Raw genomic sequence first — 21,015 nt, forward strand, 5'->3', positions numbered from 1 at the left:
ACTGTCCCTTACCTGCTCTCCATACCCTCTTAAACCATCTCTACTGAACTGTCCCTTACCTGCATTCTACATCCTCCCCCACCATGTCTACAGAACTGTCCCTTACACGCTCTCAACATCCTCCCCTACCATCTCTACTGAACTGTCCCTTACCTGCTCTCCACATCCTCTACTTCATCTTCCCAGTTTTCCTCACCAACTTCAGCTGATGATCTGAGAAAAATGGCAGATATGAACTAGAAAAGTAACATTTGCAAAGCAAATGCATAATGTTTACCTTCGGATATGGTCCGCTCTTTTAATTCTTACTCGTATATGGTGACAGGAGCCTAAATGCCCACTATGTAATTGCAACATTATGTAACCCAACACCAGTTACTATGCTGACAGACGTCAACAAAAGAGGCCATTGGCTAGGTCAGAGGTTAGTGTTTGGAACAGAAGAAGAAGAGGAAGAAGAAATGGAGCAAAAACAATATGTTTTCCTTCGGTAAACATAATTATCAATCTAGTACTACGGTCTAGAAGCGAGTACTGTTGGTATTTCAATACCTCAGAAAATAAATTCTAATGCCTAAATCCATTTAGTAAAAATTTGCAATACGTTTAAGCCTCATCACAGTGCAAACTGTTACACGACTTTCCTCACTCCACCCAGGTGTAAAATGGGTACCTGACTTCAGTTGGGGAGGTAAAAGGCAGTGGAAGGAGAGGGATGGGCTCCACCTTCCAATACCGTACCCTAGACACAGTGGATTAGACCCACTGCATGGGGGGGTCCCGACAACTCTCTACGCTGAATTCGGTAACCTATCGATTATGCTTTACGATAAATTCCAAGTGGCTACAACGCATTACGTAGAATTAAAACAGCGAATATGCTCTACACAAAATGTGCCAATTATGCTCTATGTTGAATTAAAGCAGTCCCTCTATGCTCTACGTAGAATTAAAATGGCTGATTACGCTCTACGGAAAAGGGCATGCGGGCCCCCTTTAGACCCTCAAAAAGGCTACAGGACTATTTGACCTTCTTTACCAAACTTACCCAGCCTGCTCAGCCAGTCTCTCCATGGCCTGGGCGACCCCTGGTGGCAGTCGCTCGCTGGGAAGGTCACAACTCCGCGCCCACTGTGCCGCTTTCTCCATGTCGTTATAACCCACTAACAGGTCCACTAGCTGTTCCTGTAGGAAGGGGCTGTCCCCTACAGATTGCTATGGAACATAGTAACACTAGTTCAGGGGTGCCAGAGTATACAGTACAATTTTACAGAATACAGTGCAATTTTACTAGTGACGTTGAATCACATGACCTGGACGCCGCTGACGGAGCATACTCACATCTTTCTGTGTTTTTTGAGCAAATTTGGACCGTTCTTGTAGATAGACCTTTAGTCAAATCACTACATACTACACACAGGGCATGTGAGTCAGCGACGTCCGACATCTTGAAACTCAAGGGAAAGGGGGGAAAGTCGGGTCCAAGTCACGTCATCCAACGTCACTAGTAAAATTGCACTGGATTCCGTAAAATTGCACTGTATTCTAATACGATTGCACTGTATTCCGTAAAATTGCACTGTATTCCGTAAAATTGCACTGTATTCTAATAAGATTGCACCGTATTCCATAAAGTTGCACTGTATATTAATACAATTGCACTGTATTCCATAAAATTGTACTCTATACAGTACTTGTAAATCGCACTGTATGCCGTAAAATTGCACTGTATACTCTGGCACCCCTGAGGAAGGGGCTGTCCCCTACAGATTGCTGTAGAACACAGGATTATAGATTATATCTATAATAGATGGTAACAGGAAAGATTTAAACTGATACGTGTACACACAGTAAAGTGTATTATGATAGATGGCATTTCAGTAAGACTATGACACTATGACAAATGGCCAAGTGGCTAGCCTAGCCAGCAGTTTTAAAGGTTGCAGGTTCAATCCCTGGCTAGACGTTGTGTCCTTGAGAAAAGGCACTTTACACAACTTTTCTCACTCCACCCAGGTATAAACAAGGGTACCTGACTTTGGTTGGGGAGGTAAAAGGCAGTGGAAGGAGAGGGATGGGCTCTGCCTTCCAATACCGTGCCCTAAACACAGTGGAGTAACAACCCACTGTATTTTGTACTATGTATGTGTAAAAATATGTGTATAGATAATAATCTATTGAGACTTGAAACGATGTAAACTGTATCCTTGTTATATTAGAAGGAAACATATTGTTTTTGCTCAGTTTCCTCTTCTTCTCCAAACATATAAAAAACGTCAATATCTTCAGAACTAGACCTTGGAAAAACTCGAAATTCAGCAAGCTGGTAGATCGGCACATAATACACAGAACCTTGGTCATTTTGTTCGACATAGATGTCAAAAAATGAATTTATTGAGGAAAAAGGGGTGAAAAAAGTTCCATTTTAAGCCCCAAATAGAATTTCAAAACCCGTTTCGAATTTTTGAAATCGGGACAGCCGCAGGTCAATGACCATTAGCACAGGTAACAGTTTTGTTTACTAGTAAAACCTTCAAGCATGTGCAAATGAGAACTGTGTTATCATAGAAATGGTTATCTGTATTTTCACATCCTGGAGATTTTGTCTATATTCATGAATAAAATGACAATATCATGAAAACAGTTTCAGGATATTGTCATAAAGATATTGACATGATATGCTGAAATGTAGACAAGAACTCCAGGATGTGAAAATAGAAGATAGATATTTCTATACGATAGCACCACTCCTTTGTACTGTCAATGGGGAAGGATACATTTTGCACGGCTAGAATGACAACTTACAAGAGCTCTTGTCACTTGAGGAACAGCTACAAGTAAGTATTGAACTTCTATTCAAAAGAGTCAAACTCTGATACAGTGCAGATGTCTATAACTTCATTTGAACCATGTTTAACAAGTGGTTTTATCATGTTTATTTGGATTCGATTCCCGACCGTGTAAAAGTTTGTAAAAGTGCAAATGCATGGCTTTTGATTGCGTGTCACACGACTTTTGATCACTATTGTAGATATGTTATCTATTGTAGATGGAAAGTTATTCGAGATCTGTATTGTAGTTTCAAAATTTCAGAACGATCTGAACAATGTTTGGTTTCAAAGTACCAGGAAGAGAGATCTCAAAATGAATGATGCATAAAATTGGTTTGCATTCATATGGTAATGTATTTGACAACCAACCTTTGGACAAACAACTAAGGATGACACAACCAACAAATGGGATACTAGTATAGCTTGAAAGTTCATTTGTGTTGGTACAAGTCATTATGAAATAAAGACTGAAAATTTGGGGTAAGTCCCATTTCTGTAGTCTAAGTGTTGGAAGTTAAAGCTTAGTCTTTATTTCATAGTGATACCAGTACTCAGCTCAACGCTAAGAGCCTTGTGGACCCCTGGCAAAAATCAAGATAGTATTGGGAGATTAGCCTGACATACATACCTGTATCAGTTCATCTAGATTGTCCGACCCCAGGCCACCCTACAAGGGAAAGAAAACAACAGTTAACATATAGCATTTATATGTAGAATTTTAACATTCCTGGCAAGTAACTTAGTATACACTCTGTTTAGTAGCAATAGAACATGTTTAGTATTATTAGGTACAACTGCTCACTGTACCCTTCATGTATATAGTTTAGTGTAATGTAGAATGTACATGTAGAGTAGAAATATTCTCTAGCCAGCAGTTCTTTATAATACTGTCAGATACAATGTCCATTGACCATATGTATAGCATTATGTTAGACACATACCAACTAGTAATTTTATTATTTGCCATACATTGTACCCGTGACAATCGTTGTGCAATAAACTTTGACTTGACATATTCCTGGCCATTGCTATGCTACTTATTTTTTCAGATGTTGGAAAAAAATGGAAAGCAGTTTACAGAGCAAGAGATGATATTCCATCAATTCTTGGAGCATACCTGTATGTAGTTCTTGTACAGAATGAACTTCAGGCCTCCAAGATTTCTGTGTATGTTTACGTTAGGACACAGTTCTGAAAAACAGAGAGAGAAAAAATGTTCAGAGAGGAAACCAGCAAACATGTGATAAGGCATAGGGAAAAATGTTGCTAATGTGGGAGGGAAAAATATTTCCACTGATTTACTCAATAAAAGTGTCTCCTGTATAAAATAATGGTTCAGAGGGTTTGAAATCAGATGTCTAAAATATAATGGCCTTGCCAACAATTGACCCAAAAATAGCAGGGCAGGTTTTCGCTAGGATCGGTCAAGAAACTAGCAACACAACAGTTTTTTCTTTGGCCTAAGGAAAACTGACTTTATTAACTGTAAGTAATAACAACAGGGTGCCATACCTGGGGGTAGGTTGTATTGCTTGATGAGTCGAGCTGCTAACTTGGTCAAGTGTCGCCTCTTCAGTTTGTCTCTCTTGATGTAGGGAACTGTGCTCTCACTAGTTTCCATAAAATAATTTTAGCAAGGTCATTGTCTTTTATCTTATCAAAATTGATATAGTAACTTTAAAATTACTGTAACGTTAAATTCAAAATTAAGTTTCATGTTTCATACCATGATTACACAGTACACATTCCTGGTGACCAAATACAAATGCAACACATCTCACCATCCAGGGCACAGAGGATCACAACCCTGTCAATCAACTGAAACTCAATCTCCACCCACCCACTCACTTCCAATCCTCACTGCTCAGGAACAAGATACAAAAAAACTTCCAATAAACCAGCGCCACCCAAAACAATACTTCCAGAAGTAACAATACCAATCCCTTACTTTTTTGTCTTTCCATCATTTGACGGAATGTTGCTGCTTATGATGGACAGAAATTTTGCCTCATACTGGTACGTCATTTTTGACAGACAAACGGACAAAAATTGGTGTGTAAAGGTATGGAAAGAGATGTCATTTAGTCACACCAATTTAATTTGTTGGTTCTTGGATTCGCCCACTTCATTTTTTTCTGATTTGCAAAAAAAAAATAATTTCAGGCTCTGAATCAACTCCAAAATGCTCATATTTTGGCCCCAACAGTTGAAGAAAGTCCCTTCTCTTCAGAGTTGTTACAGTTTTTCCATCTATCTATGTAGCGGTTTGGTTAAAAGTTTGAAATTCATTATCATAGGATGCCTAGCCCTGTTTTTATTTTTATTTTTTTGCCCTGTCGCTTCATATTTTTTTCTGAAAAAGTCCGAGAACCAATAAATTAAATTGGTGTAGCCTTAAGCTTAGACTACCAGCAAAATCTGCCCCTCAAAATGCAGGAAAGAGCATTTCAGAGGATCAACACTTCAACATTTTCCCAAAACCCCATAGGGGCTTTGATATAATGTCAAACAACATTGAGATAAGACCACACCAATTTAATTTGTTGGTTCTCGGATTTTTTCAGAAGAAATATGAAGCAACAGGGCAAAAAAATAAAAACAGGTCTAGGCATCCTATTATAGCCCTAAATGCTATGATAGGAGCCATGAAGTCAACACAATATGCTGGGTTAATATATGAATTTTGAGCTTTTAATCAAACCACTGCATTGATAGATGGAAAAACTGTAACACCTGGAAGAAAAGGACTTTCCTCAACTGTTGGAGGGCAAAATATGAGTATTTTTTAGTTGATTCAGAACCAGAATCCTTTTTATTTTTTGAGGCGAATCCGAGAAACAACAAATTTAATTGGTGTGGCCCAATAGGAAAAAAAATTCAGGCAGACTAGAACACTGGTTTCCAGTATTTACCTGAGAAAGTCGTCCATACGGAAGTCTTGTGCACACCAGCTGTCAATCAACTGTACCATCAGTTCCTGAAGGTCAGGGTGACCTTGAATGTAGCTCTCCACCATGTTGACCTTGTCTTGGAGAATCAAGGGCACAGCGATCTATGATGGAACAGTAAGACAAGAGAAGACAAATTTTTTTTATTCATTTATTTGAAAGAAGACTGTAAGGCTTGTACAATGCCCTCCTCCTTTAAACTTTTTTTATTTTTATTTTTATTAAGAATAGCAAAGTATTTATTCACAAACGCTTGTTCAACAAGAGCCAACAAAATTAGTAATTGATAGGAATGTTAATATTTTCCAAATATCTTATTGAAAATGCCACTGCAGTTCGAGAACAAGCTGCTAGAGAGACCATAGCATGTCTAGAACATGACATATCAAAACTAGAAGTTCTGTTGCAGTACCATGGACAGCTGACAGGGCACCATTTCTTGTGAACTTTAGTCAAGTCAACCTTTGAAGTTGTGCTACCTGCCCTCTGCATTTGGATAATATAAATACAGAAAGAATTTAATAGCAGTTTATGAAGAATTACAACGTACCTCATCAAAGACAAAGAACTTTTGAAGCTGTAGCTTGGTTGCACAATGAATGGCCTGTAAGTACAAAGAACAGCAAAGACATAAATGAAAAGAACTCAAAACGAATTTCTCACAATAAGACAGGGACACAGGGTACAACAATTCAATGTTACTTTTCAGGGCATTGTATTGAGACTATCAAGACAAAAAACAAATTCATTGACTCTTTCATTCATTCAAAAACAGCTCTAAAAGGGCATTTAACAAGACATCCAAGATTTCAAACCTAATAGTACATGTAGACATAGCTTGCTTGTGTTAATGAATTACATTGTAGATTGTGTTATTACTCATACAATTGTAACGGGAAACGTAACATGAAAATGCTCTCATATAAGTTATAACACCAAGGTTTATGTTCAAACATCCATGGCAAATCCCTGTCTATCAAGTGAAACCCAATTTCTACCACTCACTTTGGAATCCAAGCATACAAACCTAGCATACATTAATTAGTACCACCCAAAACAATACTGCCATCCCAGAAGAAGAAAAAAAACAGTGTACCTCTTTATATTGCTGCTTGTGTAGGAAGATCTCCACATGTTCTGCTAGAAACTCGTTGCCAGGTCCGATGAGCTGGAAGACTCTGCACAGGGGGTCGAACAGGTTGGCATGTCCCACCATTCCTATCTTCACTGCCTGGATCTTCATGTGGGGAGTTATCTCACAACGTGGACTCTGGAATAAGAAAAGAGTACTCTTTCTCCTGTACTATTTGTTTGTTTGTTTCACATAACCGGTAAACCGCCTTTAGGCATTATAACACACCAGTTTTGTACATGTAAGTACTGTACAAGCTGCGTAAGACCTGACTGTAACTTACAGTGTAAGGTTTGAACCACTCACACCGGGAAGGTCCCCTACTCTTTTCGATAAGTGCGGTGGGTTCTTTGACATGCGTGGGGTGTGGCTCTCCCATACACGGGACGTCCATTTAACATCCTATCCGATTGACATCCCTAACTGAAGCTAGGTACTAATTTACACCTGAGTGAAGTGAGGGAAGTCGTGTAAACTGCCTTTCTTCAAAGAAAAGATTATTGTAAATTTTTTTACGGTAATCTTTTCTTTGAAGAATTGTTTGTTTTAGGTCCTGAATTATGATTAATACAAGGTTGAATTTCCAAAAAGTATCTAAAATTGTAGAACAAAATTTTGACATCAAGCAATATTGCAGAACACTGGGAAAAAAGTAAAAAAGTATTTCTTCTACTGCTTTCGTGCCTGGAAGTAAAAAGTACCCAGAATGCTCACCCTTCCCATGGTGCATTGCCTCCTGAGCCAGTTCTCGTACTCCGTGATGACGTGATTGGCCAGTGAGTAGGACTTGGCGGCGCGCAGTCCCCGACTTTCCTCCATCAGGTACAGGGTGAAACAGTACGGGTTAGACACCATCGCAAACCCTTCCTGAAACAGGATTAAGTTTCAGTTTGAGTTCATTTGGATCCATACATAGTTGCCATTCTTCCCGTGCCCCTTCATTTATAGTAAAATTATACAACAAGTTACATAACACACCAGGGCATGCCCCTACTCTTTTTCGAAAGGTGTGGCCAGTTCTAACGTGGCTGGGGTGTGGCTCTCCCAAACACGGGACCTCCATTTAACGTCCTATCCGAGGGACGTCCCTAACCGCGAAGCTAGGTACTCATTTCCACCTGAGTGAAGTGAGGAAAGTTGTGTAAAGTGTCCTTTCCCAAGGGCACAAGATCGGTGACAAGGTGGGACTCAAACCCGGGAATTCTTGGTTCTGAGCCGAACATGCTACCGCTATGTAGGGCTGCGTACCGGTTCACTGGACTTGGATCCGGACTTGTAATAATGTTTAGGTTCAAGTCCAAAAAAACCTAAAAGTCAAGAACCGAGTCCGGACTTATTACCATAAAAGACCATTTCACATACCCCATTTCTTTCCAAACCACCTAAAACCTTCCGTAGAATGCAAAATCTTTGCTGCAAAATGAAGAAAACATTGCCATTGGGCATCATAAAGTGTCAGCCTTAATGTTATGTGGCCAAAGTTTTGCCCAAACAACATTGCAAGGTTGCCAACATGCAATTTTGTATATGCCATGGGTTTAGGTCCGGACTTACAAGTCTGTATAAAACATTTGGGATTGGATGGGAGGTTCAAAACACAGAAACACCTGGCTACCAATTCTCTGTTGGCTTCAAATTCAAAGTTACGTAGGAGAAGGTTAAACAAATTATGGAGAAGAGACAAAGAAACTTCTAATCTTGTAAGTACCATCTAAATGATTTTGGAAACTTAACCTTCTCTCTGCTACCTAACCCTATCACCAATACTAATTTGGTGCCAAATGGCTACTTTAGCATGCTGCAGGTTAAGATGAGACTTTAAAAATTCTTACCTGAAGTAGTTCAGCGGACCTTTTGAACCATTTGTTAGCCCACAGCACATCTATATCCTCATACCACTCCCTCCATGTGTACTTCCGCCGATTGACCTTCATCTTCAAAATGGCCTCCCCACGCGCTACCAGTTCCCGCGATACTTCATCCTTCCTCTCCGCCATTCTTTCCTCTTCCGTTTCTTTCGTGTTTCGCTCTTTAGTTCTCTCTAGGTTGGCTAAGAAGGTTGGAGATACGTCGGGGATGGAGTTAGGTTTGGAACGCTGTTCTGGAATTTTTGCGTCAACTTTTTCGTCAGCAGTTCTACTATCTTCGGTAGTATCCTTTTCTGTTGCAGAATCTTGAAGCCAATCGTTGTCAGGTACCTCTACTGGGAGTCGCCAAGTCCGACTGCCTTTTGTTCCTAGATTTGTGTCCTGAGAGCAAACATTTTCACCTTCTTGAGTCTCCTGTTTCTGATCTTTTGGTTCTAAGGTGTCTTGCTTTGTTGAACTGTCTTCTTCACTACACAGTGCTGTAGTGGGTACAAATCAAAATTTGTTATTGGGGCCGTGTGTGTGTGTCCGGAGGGGGGGGGACAGGGGTATCCAAAGGAAGACAGAAGAAAAATGTCCAGACTATGCATGATGTACAAAATGACTAATAAACTGGTGGATGTCCCAATTACTAAGTACCTAATACCAGCCCAGAAGAGAACAAGAAATAGCCATGCCTTCAAGTACCAGAGTTATCAACCGAGGATTGAGGTGTTCAAGAATTCATTCTTTCCTAGAACTATCGCAGAGTGGAACTCGCTGTCACCAAGTACAGTAGGGGCATTATCATTAGATAGCTTTAAACAATGCCTAGAGTTAGACATTCAAGGGTTAGGTGTAACAAGTCGATCGGTGTAATGTAGCCAGCTGCCGCCGCGCCGCGTGCCTGTGAAGCTGGTATGTTATGATGAAAGGTGGTTATACCGGCTATACAGATACAGATAATGCTCTAAGTGAATAGGCAGGCTATATCCCAGGGATAATGAACAAAAAAAATCATCTAAAAACTGCTAAAAATTATAGCATACTTGTTGTAATTTGCTTCATTCATATTACTAGTATATCTTCATGATTCACTGGCCTTACATTTCATATTTATCAAATAGACAATAATGGGAAGCGATAATTTGAAACAATGCAAATCATAAAAGAAGTTACACATAAAGTAAAATTATTTACGACTCACATACAGGCAGATAGCCTTCTATTAAACACTGAGAGACTCTCAAAGTAACGTTACATGTAACTAGTATATGGTATGGGGAGGGGGGCGTACACTAAACACGTTACCTCTGGTGTTCCTCTTCAAAAACCACGATTCTGTAAGATTTCTCAGAGTGTCCCGAAGGAGGATATAACATATATGAACAAACGTAATCATCTTGAGTTCTAAAAGTTATTTTCCTGACGTTAAAAACAGCAAGAAATTGCTCCTGAATTTCGCAAGGATTTCGTAAGTTTCCGCAACATGTCGGGTCAGAGGTCATGAGTGCATCACAATGTAAAGTACTTACGAGAATCTGAAGTGGAAAGTAGACAAATACAACAAGGTTAACCTCCTTGACCTCCTCAGTAAAATCCTAAGATTATCAATGAAATATATTATATAAAGGATGATATTTTGATCAACGATGTGGGTATTAGGCGGATTTCGTAATATACAAAATTGTTTGCGTTTGTTGTAGTCAAACTCCAAAAGCGTGAAAAAGAAAGACCATGATCATGAAAATAAACACACATTTTCCTTGATCTTTTCACGTATTCCGACAACATTAAACCACTATAAACCACTACAACATAGTGCGTGCATATAGATGTCTCTGCCCATTGTACGTGCAGTTGTGTGAATGTCTATAATCAGCATAAAAAGATCTAAAAACTCCCCAAAAGTTGAGACAAAATTCCGGGGCAACTGAAACTTCATAAACCAAGCCAAATATTTGAGCACTTGAACTGTTTCCAAAGTTGCAAGACTGTCAAAGTTTACTTACCTGATAGACGAAAACAACGTTTCCAACTCTCTTGAAGAAGATAATAACTGAAATACGGCAATTATAAGGTCTGAAATTATGTTGTTGTTGTACATACACTGACCGAAACAAGTCCCACACTCAGCTTCACCGTAAGGATTGTTACATTTGTTGGAAAGGGGGGTCTTTATTATAATGTCTACGAGAACCACTTTCATGAAAGATGCATAGCAACTTGAATGGTACAATGACGTTGTATATAGATAACTTGTTAATAGCATATTACAACACAAAGCTGATGTTGGTTTTATGTTAGCTTGTACCAATTTTAACACACCCCTACGTTTACATGAATGGTATCGTCACACGTGCCTTTTTAACCCCATGGGACTTTTTCAGATTTTTTGTCTTGGACGAGCTGACTCTTGTATAGGGGTCATATTCATGCATATACTTAAATTAAGGACGTTTTATAGACGCTTAAATTAGGTACTCAAAAACTTGCTTGCGAAAAATGTTTACCCCTATGTTAGAGTTATGCTGTAGTACCGTACGTAACCGCTAGGAGGTATCCATTTGCGTTGGATACTTGGATTTGATCTTCTGTCTTTGCGGCCACGGAAAGATCTGCTTGGAGATTTACAGAGGAATAGAGTAGTAGAGAAAAGAGTTGGATATACAGTTTTAGCTCCATGGATATACATATATAGTCTATTCAGCGGCGTTAGTATCAAATATAAACGTATCGCTTTATACAAAATAAAACATATTGTTTTTGCTAGCTCCTTTTCTTCTTCTTCTTCTCCAAACCAATAAGGTCAATGATTGACCTGAAACAGACGTCTGTCAACATGGTAACTAGTGTTGGATTACATCATGTTGCAATTTTATAGCAGGATTTAGACTCGAGCTCCTGTCTGACCATATACTAGTATGTGAATGTGTTTGATCAATTGAGTAAGAATTAACAGAGCATACCGTTTGCGAAAGCTAAGTAAACATTATGCATGCATTTGCTTTGCAAATGTTACCTTTCTAGTTTAACTTATATCACAATATAATGTCTTTGCTTTATATATTCAGTACGCTGCACTACTGTATCTTAGTGCAATGCACGTTATGAAGTGCGATGAACGTTAGACATCCAGGTAAAGAGATACACAAGAAACCTGTTACTGAAGCGACTTATAGATTTTGGAAACTGTCAGAATTTCCCGTGAGTAGAATCCACTCACAAGAAGTAGTGGATGCAACTTGAAACGTCTGGCAGTTTCCAAAACCTATCCAGTTTCTTGAGTTTTCTTGTAAGGCCACACCAAGTAAATTTTATGGATGACGTCCTTTGGAGACCCTAAATCTAATGCGAGAGGGCGAAAAAAAAACAAGAAGGGCCCTTAAAAACAAGATGCCTAGATTAGAAATATACTAAGAGACGACAAATGTTAGGACACAAATTGAATGAGGTGACACAGTGTAACAAGCAAGAAGTCTTTTATTCATCATCAAAACAGCAATAAATCAGGAGGAACAGCAGTTGTCGTCCTGTCCTGTTTCTTTCATCACATTTTTGCAGGCCTGCAGAAACAAAGCATAAAATTGCGGCACTGTCGTCATAGTTACAGGAAGCGGAATTTCTTGTTTTTTTTTCTAGGAACAGGCCAAAATCAATGCGCGCGCGGACGTCATCCATAAAATTTACTTGGTGTGGCCTAATATTGTGCACTGTAACGTTACAGTTATAGTGTACAATGTGAAAACCTTGTCATCTGTCAACCATCAAAGACTGCAGAATTATCGTGTGGCTGTTAATTACTTGTATGGCTTCGGTGCCAACGTCTTGACACTGCATAGCACTACACCGAGGTACACCAACATGGCGGCCGCCTGTATTACGCAAGCCCCGTGACGTCACGTGAAAGCCGAGAATATGCATTTATTGCCTTCGTCAGAAGGGTATGTTTTCGGTCTGTGCCTGGTGGGGCAGCTAGCTGTACATGTGATGTGGGTCTGTATGTAGGTCAACGTCTTAACTAGTAGCAAGGACGTTGTGGATGGATCTTATTGATTTTTGGCAGTATCTGTTGTGGAAACGAAGGTCAAGTTCAAAAATGGTCCACCTGGCTTTTTGTAAAGGTACTGCAGCGCGCTTTTTATGCATTTGTTGATTATGTGTTCTGCATAACTCGAGAAGCTGTCAATGGGTGGAGAATTTGATCAAAGGATGCAAATGCAAGTGAGGATCTTATATTACCATAATCAATGTGAAAAAGTCTTAAAATTTGTCAGTCGTTAATGTTAACGTCGATATCATTTGGCGAAGGCATGCGTAACTCTATATCGCTGTCAGTCTCAATTAAGACTATGACTTTTCTTTACAAACAAACAAACAAACAAACAAACAGGATGGCTCGATTCCTAATTTTACAAGCAAATCAAATTCGAGCCTAAATTTAAAGTCAACATAAAATCTATCTAGTCTCAAGGACATAATTCATTATACAGATGTATAATGTCCTTGGTTTGATAAAAGATGAACATATATGCATGCACGCCACGTTTCCATGACGCTGAATATACGTCAACGGATGTCGACTGCCGACTCCGCAAATGTCACAGAAGGTGATTCAAGGAGAACCACGTCTCTGCTGTGTATTTAACACAGAGCCGGGGCTTAAACATTTCAAAGCGTTTGCTAGACTGGTAACCTCTCGGGCCGGCTTAGGGGAGTCTTACCGGCTCCAGTCGCTTTCAGAGCTAGACAATCTCGTCCAGCCGGCCTTTCATATGATCACTGCATTCGGGAGCGGAGAGATAGAAACCGGCACCGTAAAAATTCCTTTCCCGGTGTATGCTTTTAGACCTTAGCGGCCGCATTACCCTAGCACTGTAATGCACTTTATTACCTTCGCCAAGAAGGTTATGTTTTCGTTGGCGTTCGTGTGTCTGTGTGTGTGTGTGTGTGCGTGTGTGCGCGCGTGTGTGTGTGTGTGTGTGTCAACACGATAACTCAAGAAGGCTAAGATGGATTGTCTTGATATTTGGTAGGTAGATAGGTCTTCATGAGACGTCGAGCTGATTAAATTTGGGGCCCCCTAGCGGCTTTTTGTGGTACTGCAGCTGAACTTCCGGTTTTGATATCTCATGATCTAGACATGCTACGCTGATGAAATTTGGATGGTAGGTAGCTCTTGTGCTGGGAAAGAAGTGACGTGAGTTTGGGCTGCAACTGCAGGGCTATCTGTTTGAAAGAAGAGTAGTTTGGAATTTACCAAACTAATGGAGATCTTAACAAACAAACAAACTGTAGGAGAGATACTCTCCAAGCAGAGGTTGTGGGGGAATGATCGTTAGCTTTTTATATATGACCGTTTTTTTTTGTCGCTACGACCTTCTCTGGCTAGTGGATACTGTCTTGCTACCGAAAGGGATCTGCTTGTAGATTTGGAGAGATACCTGGCCGGAAATATGTTTTGTCTGTCCTGTTTTCTAGGGCAAGTTTCAATGTGTACAAGTACGTATCTATCAGACAATCAGTCAACTTTTACTGCGCAACAATATTGGAACGGACACAATGTGCAGGGTATGGCAAATTGGTAAACAGTAGTAGATAACTAGTCTAAATATCTACACCAGTATGATTTCGCGTATTAATGTTTTCTTTTTTTCGTTTCTTCGTAATTTGTGATTCCCTTTTCTTTCTCTATTTTGTTTTCTGTATACAACATCTTCCTTTGAATATTATTTACTGTTATTTTGTCAAATAAAAAAAATATCTACACTATTCTATTTCTATTGAGCAGGAACTACGTCATAGCCCAGGGTACCATCCTGCACTGGTTAGTTTACATCCGCTCCATATCTAGTCATTACTACATTCATGTACTAATGTACCAGCATGATAATCAAAATACACAGGAAGACAATGTATACATTAAACGCTTGTGTCTGAGGTTATACAGCCTATTTTCCGTAGAGGCCTAGATATAAGGACATCGGGTCAGGGCATGACATACTAGTAGGCAGCCTCCCGGTTTTTACAACTGATTGTGTTCATTAATTATGTTTACCGAAGGAAAACATATTGTTTTTGCACTGTTTTCTCTTCTTCCGTTCCAAACAAAAAAGGTCAATGACCTGAACCAGACGTCTGTCACCAAGGTAACTGGTGTTGCGTTACATCATGTAGCAATTTTATAGCAGGAGTGATTTAGACTCCTGTCACCATACATATGAACGTGTTGGAGCAAGAATTAACAGAGTAGACCATATGTGATGGTAAACATTATGCATTTGCTTTCCAAATGTTACCGTTCTAGTTTTCATAATTTTTTTCAAACATTTCAGACACGTTCTTCGCTAATACTAATCGTGATAGCATCCACATGATTGGTAGGAGCCCTTAGGAGATTGGAAATGAAATCAAAATGTATTAAGGGCGGCATACGTAGCTTAACAGGTTTGTCTAATTTCCGGCCATACGTCTGAAATTGTTCATATGCATGTACGGACGTCATAAGTCATATGCTGCCGTTCTGAAGAATTTGACCGTCTTCTGTTAGGCTTCATAAGCTGTAGAATTGAATTGAAATTTGAAAATTCGGAATACAGTGTGCCACTGGGCTGATTACCATAACGTAAAAGGCATCCAATGCAATTTTAGGGTGGCAAAATAAAAAGAAAATATTCTGGATCTTGTCTAGACATTTACTGTCATTTCTTAGCTCATTTTCGTCATGTCATTCCATACCTCAAGCCTTTGTGATAGGCCAAAACAAGCTGCATGCATGCGAGGGGAGTCTCCCATAAAGATCTAGAACCGACCTACGGTACAAAACAACCTGTTTTCCGTCAGCGACCTCGCATTTTGTTCAAAGAATGACCGGAAAATTGACTGTGAAAATCACGCGCGCATTTTGCTACCCTGAAATTGCATTGGATGCATTCAACATGCAAAAATCTCAAATCTTGAAATGGCACGTTGGCGATTTTAGTTAGTATCATAAGACGATCGAGGTACGGTAGATTGCGATAGGGTCAATGACCTTTCTGATTTCTCTTTGATATCTCCATAATATATGATATTACGTCAAAAATCTTTAATCGTTTTTGATGTGATTTTCAACCTCCTAAACTTCCCTGGCCCCAATCTATTATAGAAAGCGGCTACGATGGAAGTAGCAGAGAGAGTGTTTGAAATGCTTGGCTCTGGAAGTAATCATCAAAATCATTGAACATGGCATGTTCCGAGACACAGGTCAGTGACCTGAAAACGGCACTTCAAGTCTTCGGCCCATTTCCCACTAGTATTTTTAGAACTGGATGAAGCATAATAGATTAGAGAGAGAGAGAAAGAGAGAGAGAGAGACAGAGAGAGAGGGAGGGAGAGAGAGAGAGAGAGAGAGTCTGAAATGTTTGGCTCTGGAAAAATCATCAAAATCATTGAACATGGCATGTTGCGAGACACCAGACGACCAACGTGTTGTAGGTCATTGACCTGAAAACGGCACTTGAAGACTTCGGCCCCTTCCACTTGTAAGATGTTTAGTATCGAAGCGAAAATAGATTCGCTTTGAAGTGGGAGAAGGGCCTATTCACGTACTTAGTCGAGATAGATAGATAGATAGATAGATAGATAGAGACAGCGACAGACAGAGACAGACAGACAGACAGAGACAGATAGAGAGAAAGAGAGAGAAAGAGACAGAGAGAGAGACAGACAGAGAGAGAGAGATAGAGACAGAGAGACAAAGACAAACAAGACAGACAATTAAAAAGACAGAGACAGAGAGAGAGAGAGAGACAGAGACAGACAGACAGAGCTAGAGAGAGACAGAGACTAACAAAAAGACAGACAAAAAGACAGAGACAGGTAGATAGAGGGAAAGAGAGAGAGAGTGAGAGAGAGAGGGGAATAGAGACCATAAAATGAAGGCCAATAGAGAGATCAGAAGGGTCATTGACCCCCATTTACCATATCTGAATTCATTCGCAGCGGGACGTTCATTCAAGGTTTTTGACGTGACATCATATATCACTGGGGCTATGAGACAAATCAGAAAGGTCATTCACCCTACTCACTTGCGCTAGATGACGTCAAATTATGAAAGCTAAACTTGCCGACGTTCCGGATCCATTTGATTTCATCAACAGTAAGGTTTTTGAGGTAACATCATGTATGAAAAATCATAGATATCACTGATATGAGTCTTAGACACAAATCAGAAAGGTCATTCACCCTACACTTGCGCTAGATGACGTCAAATTATGAAAGCTAAAATTGCCGACGTTCCATTTGATGTCATCAATAAGGTTTTTGAGGTAACATCATATATGATATTATCATATATCACTGAGTCTAAAGAGACAAATAGGAAAGGTCATTCACCCCATAATTTATCTGCCTACTCACTTGCGGCTAGATGACACAACAAGATTATGATAACTAAAGTCACCGACGTGCCATTTGATACTATAACTATTAAAGGCTTTTGGAACACAGATTACGTTACAGTGGTGAAGTAAAATTAAACCAGCCCAGGGACAATTTTAAACTGTAAAAATTTAATCTAATTCAATTCAGCAGCTTATAAAATACAATGGAGGACGGGAAGGTTTTTAGACGTACGGGGTTTTAGTGTGTAAAATGAATAATGTAAAATATGTGACCAGAAATAAGGACCTGACATTAATGGACATTTATCATATAGGTAGTTTGTGAATTGTTTCCAATTTCCGGCCATATGTTTATACCATATTATAAATGTAAAATCATATGCTCACGAATTCGGCATCGTTTCTGACGGACGAAGTTTTTAGTGAAAGTTGCAAGGACATACATAAAACATGATAAAATAATAAGCAGTAAAAATTAAATGATCTGTTTTGCGAGATGTATGAATTGGAAGAAATGCAATTTTTTTTTGTAGGCTGGGAAGGTGAATAAACCTAGGAAACATTTTGGTGACCATTTCAAATAACTTCCTCTCTTTCGGTGCTATAATGAGGGCAATAAGCAAATAAAGTGCATTTCATAGTGAAATATAAGTGAAATATAATGAAATTCATGCCACGTCGTTGGCACTAATTATCACAATTAATCAAATAACAATTTGAAACAATTATGTCAAGTGAGGAAGAAAGAGGGGCATGCAACTGATAGGAGAATAGTATCAGAAAATGGAGCAGAAAACGGACAAGGGAAACTGGCTATCTGATAATTTGTGGTGCCCCAACGGTCGAATGATTGGACTAAAAGGGTACTCTCTAAGCAGAGGTTTGGGTTTTGGCTTATTTTTGGCGTGTATTTAGGCTTTTTTTAAGTCGGGGTTTGCTTCTTTGCACTGTTGGGTTGGCGTAAAAAAAATTCCAGTGCAAAACTGAGAAACCCCGATAAAAAAAATCCTAAAAACTGGCCAAAAGAACAAATTTAACCCAAACCTCTGGTAATAGATTAGGCCACACCAAGTAAATTTTATGGATGACGTCCTTTGGAGATCCTATATCTAATGCGCCGAGAGGGCGAAAAAAAAACAAGAAGGGCCCTAAAAACAAGATGCCAAGATTAGAAATATACTATGAGACGACAAATGTTAGGACACAAATTGAATGAGGTGACACAGAGTAACAAGCAAGAAGTCTTTTATTTATCACATTTTTGCAGGCCTGCAGAAACAAAGCACGTGCTCTTTACCCATTTCGCGTTACGGGTTTCGCGTCAATCTAACGATTTGCGGAACTGTCGTGACTCTTTGGTCATAGTTACTGGAAGCGGAATTTTTTACTTGTTTTTTTTCTAGGAACAGCCCAAAATCAATGCGCGCGCGGACGTCATCCATAAAATTTACTTGGTGTGGCCTTAGATGGGAAATTTAGGCCATGGGGTCAATGACCTAATTTCTCTCATTTTATGCGATCTGCTTTCTTTGATGTATTGCTTCTCTAATATCATCATGACATTAACGTTACGTCCTTTGCTTGAGGGCGAATTATGGGACCTGCCAAATTTGCATTTAGAAAAAATGAAGGGGCGTCGATATTTTTTCGTTTGTGTGGTCTATAGTTTGTGGAAACAACTTTCACTTCACTTTCACTTCATTTATTTACATAACAAAGTTATGTATATAGGATATTGCACTCAGGTCATTTGACCTGTTTCTCAAACAATCCTGTTTTTTTAAAAACAATATTTTGGTTTTATTTCTTTGGACACTTTATGCCATGTTGATTCGATTATATGGATGGCATCCTCTGGAAACCCCAAAACTGATGCGAGCGTGCGAATAAAAAAAAGGTTTGGCCAAAAAAAGTTGCTTTTATTATGAAATCTACGTGGTCTTGAAGGTTGAACAAATGACATAGAGTATGGTATGGCCAAGGACATTATACACATATATTATGTGTATAATGTCCTTGGTATGGCGAATTATTTACTCTTTAAAATCATTTATTTACATTTTCGTTTGATTTTGGCATTCTACGACATTGGTATCGTTTTCAAATATTTTCTTTTCAACCAACGGTAAATTTTGAAAGTGTTTTGTACGATTTACAGTAACAGTTATGGTTGAAAATTTTTTTTGGGGAAACGGCCGAAAATTCATGCGCGCGGATGTCATCCATATAGCTAATCAAATCAACATGGCCCTAATTAGTTTTCAAGCAAAGCAACTGGCCTATTTTTGTTCTGAGGAATTGGCCTGGGATTTTAATTCTCATCTGTATATGACAAGTAACCGTTAAAACGTTGTTATAATATGCTCAGATGTTTCAAGGACACTATTATTGCGCTAGCAACCAACCAGAAATGGGAGACATAAGAGTCAAGGAGATGTAAGAAAGATTTAAAGCTTCCAAAGCCAAAGCTAGAAATCAAGAAATCTGGAAAAGCCGCCAAAAAACCTAACCAAGTGGACAGATGTTTGTTGTTCGTCCTTGATGAAGGAATTGGGTCGACCAGGTCACGTGACAACTGACCTCTCGCACGCACGAGCCCCTACTTGACAGCATCTAAACATCACAACTCAGTAAATCAAGAAGTTACTCGTCCCATAAACATAAACAACCAATTAATCAACATATTACCACACAACATACCTTTGTATAAAATTGACACGAAAATACAATTAAGAACGTAATTATCTCATCACAACTTTGCTACGAATTTTGGGTTTTGGTTGTTAGCGTTTTGATGCGATGCGCACTGCTATTTATTATTTATTCACTGGAGCAGGCGATGGTGGAGTGGCAGGTTTTTCAAGGACGTCTGTCCGTATATTTGTGCTAGAATCCCAATTCCCCGATCGTTTGCCTCAAGAACGGCTCTGGCGTGGCAGGTAAGGATCATATCTTGGCAGCCAGACTGTCACATGTCTCCTTGTAGCCCGTGGTGGAACGTGAAGAACGTTTTAGTGGGCCATATTCCGCGGCCCTTGCTGCGGAGAGCAAGGAAGATTTTCTGGGCTAATTTTTTTTACCTCGACGATACTGCCAGCCCGTACTTTGATAGCTCATTCTATTGTCAAGAATAGGACAAAAGGTGAGGTAGTATATACGGTAATTTCTTTGGCTTTGTTTTGGGGAGAAATACATGCCGGATATCCTGCATGGGTTACCATATATGTTATATCAAACACGGTGCTGCGTACTAGTATATAATTTTATGATCATTATGATGCAAAGATCTGTATCTGTATAACCGGTATAACCTAGCCTCAATCGGGCTTCAGAAGCGGCTGGAAAGAGCAGAAATTGGGCAAATAGCCAGGAGAGTTTGCCGCTCTGAACTGTACTCTTGAACTGAACTGGATGGATACCTACCTGGCTGAAAGAATCTACTATAATCTACTATTTAGCGGGCTGACTTTTGGCATGTTCTCTGTCTTTTTGCGGCTATACAGGGCTCGAAATTCATTTTTAGGAATACATGTCACCTAAAAAATTGGGTGCACAAAAACATTTTTGGTTGCACCATATAAGTAGAATGTAATATGACGTTTCATTTCTAAAGAAAAGTGCCATAAGAATGATTTTATTATTTTTCTGCTCTTAGATGTAAAGAACAATTGCTGTATACTACTATACATTTAACAGTTCCTAGTGAATTCTTTCATCAGTGACAACTTTGGAAGGATAAGGATACTAACCTCCAAATTTTCGATGGCTATCAGTCCATCTTGTTCACGGAGTGGCCTAATCTCGCGAGAGCGCGAGACTAGGCCCGAGACTTGCATCGGTCTGAACAAGATGGACTGATAGTGATAGCCATCG

General features: G+C 39.4%; 2 protein-coding genes across 2 annotated transcripts in view; one reads left to right on the forward strand and one right to left on the reverse strand.

The window, feature by feature from the left end:
* The window catches only part of LOC109482302 (exonuclease mut-7 homolog), a 10,768-nt gene extending 476 nt beyond the window's left edge, over positions 1-10,292 (reverse strand). The window contains exons 1-11 of the mRNA XM_019784987.1: positions 10,070-10,292; positions 8,744-9,258; positions 7,626-7,778; positions 6,876-7,049; positions 6,330-6,383; positions 5,744-5,883; positions 4,344-4,441; positions 3,949-4,022; positions 3,460-3,498; positions 1,049-1,215; positions 154-213 (exon numbers count right to left, since the gene is read on the reverse strand). Of these exons, the coding sequence (XP_019640546.1) occupies positions 154-213; positions 1,049-1,215; positions 3,460-3,498; positions 3,949-4,022; positions 4,344-4,441; positions 5,744-5,883; positions 6,330-6,383; positions 6,876-7,049; positions 7,626-7,778; positions 8,744-9,258; positions 10,070-10,160 (1,565 nt within the window). The 5' untranslated portion in view covers positions 10,161-10,292. The remainder of the gene's footprint in view (positions 1-153; positions 214-1,048; positions 1,216-3,459; positions 3,499-3,948; positions 4,023-4,343; positions 4,442-5,743; positions 5,884-6,329; positions 6,384-6,875; positions 7,050-7,625; positions 7,779-8,743; positions 9,259-10,069) is intronic.
* Positions 10,293-19,974: 9,682 nt separating this feature from the next.
* The window catches only part of LOC109482608 (nuclear receptor subfamily 4 group A member 3-like), a 96,431-nt gene continuing 95,390 nt past the window's right edge, over positions 19,975-21,015 (forward strand). The window contains exon 1 of the mRNA XM_019785404.1: positions 19,975-20,081. The gene's annotated coding sequence lies outside the window, so the exon portion shown is untranslated. The remainder of the gene's footprint in view (positions 20,082-21,015) is intronic.

The sequence above is a fragment of the Branchiostoma belcheri genome, unplaced genomic scaffold, assembly GCF_001625305.1.
Source record: "Branchiostoma belcheri isolate BF01 breed outbred unplaced genomic scaffold, Haploidv18h27 scaffold6, whole genome shotgun sequence".
Classification (NCBI taxonomy): Eukaryota; Metazoa; Chordata; class Leptocardii; order Amphioxiformes; family Branchiostomatidae; genus Branchiostoma; species Branchiostoma belcheri.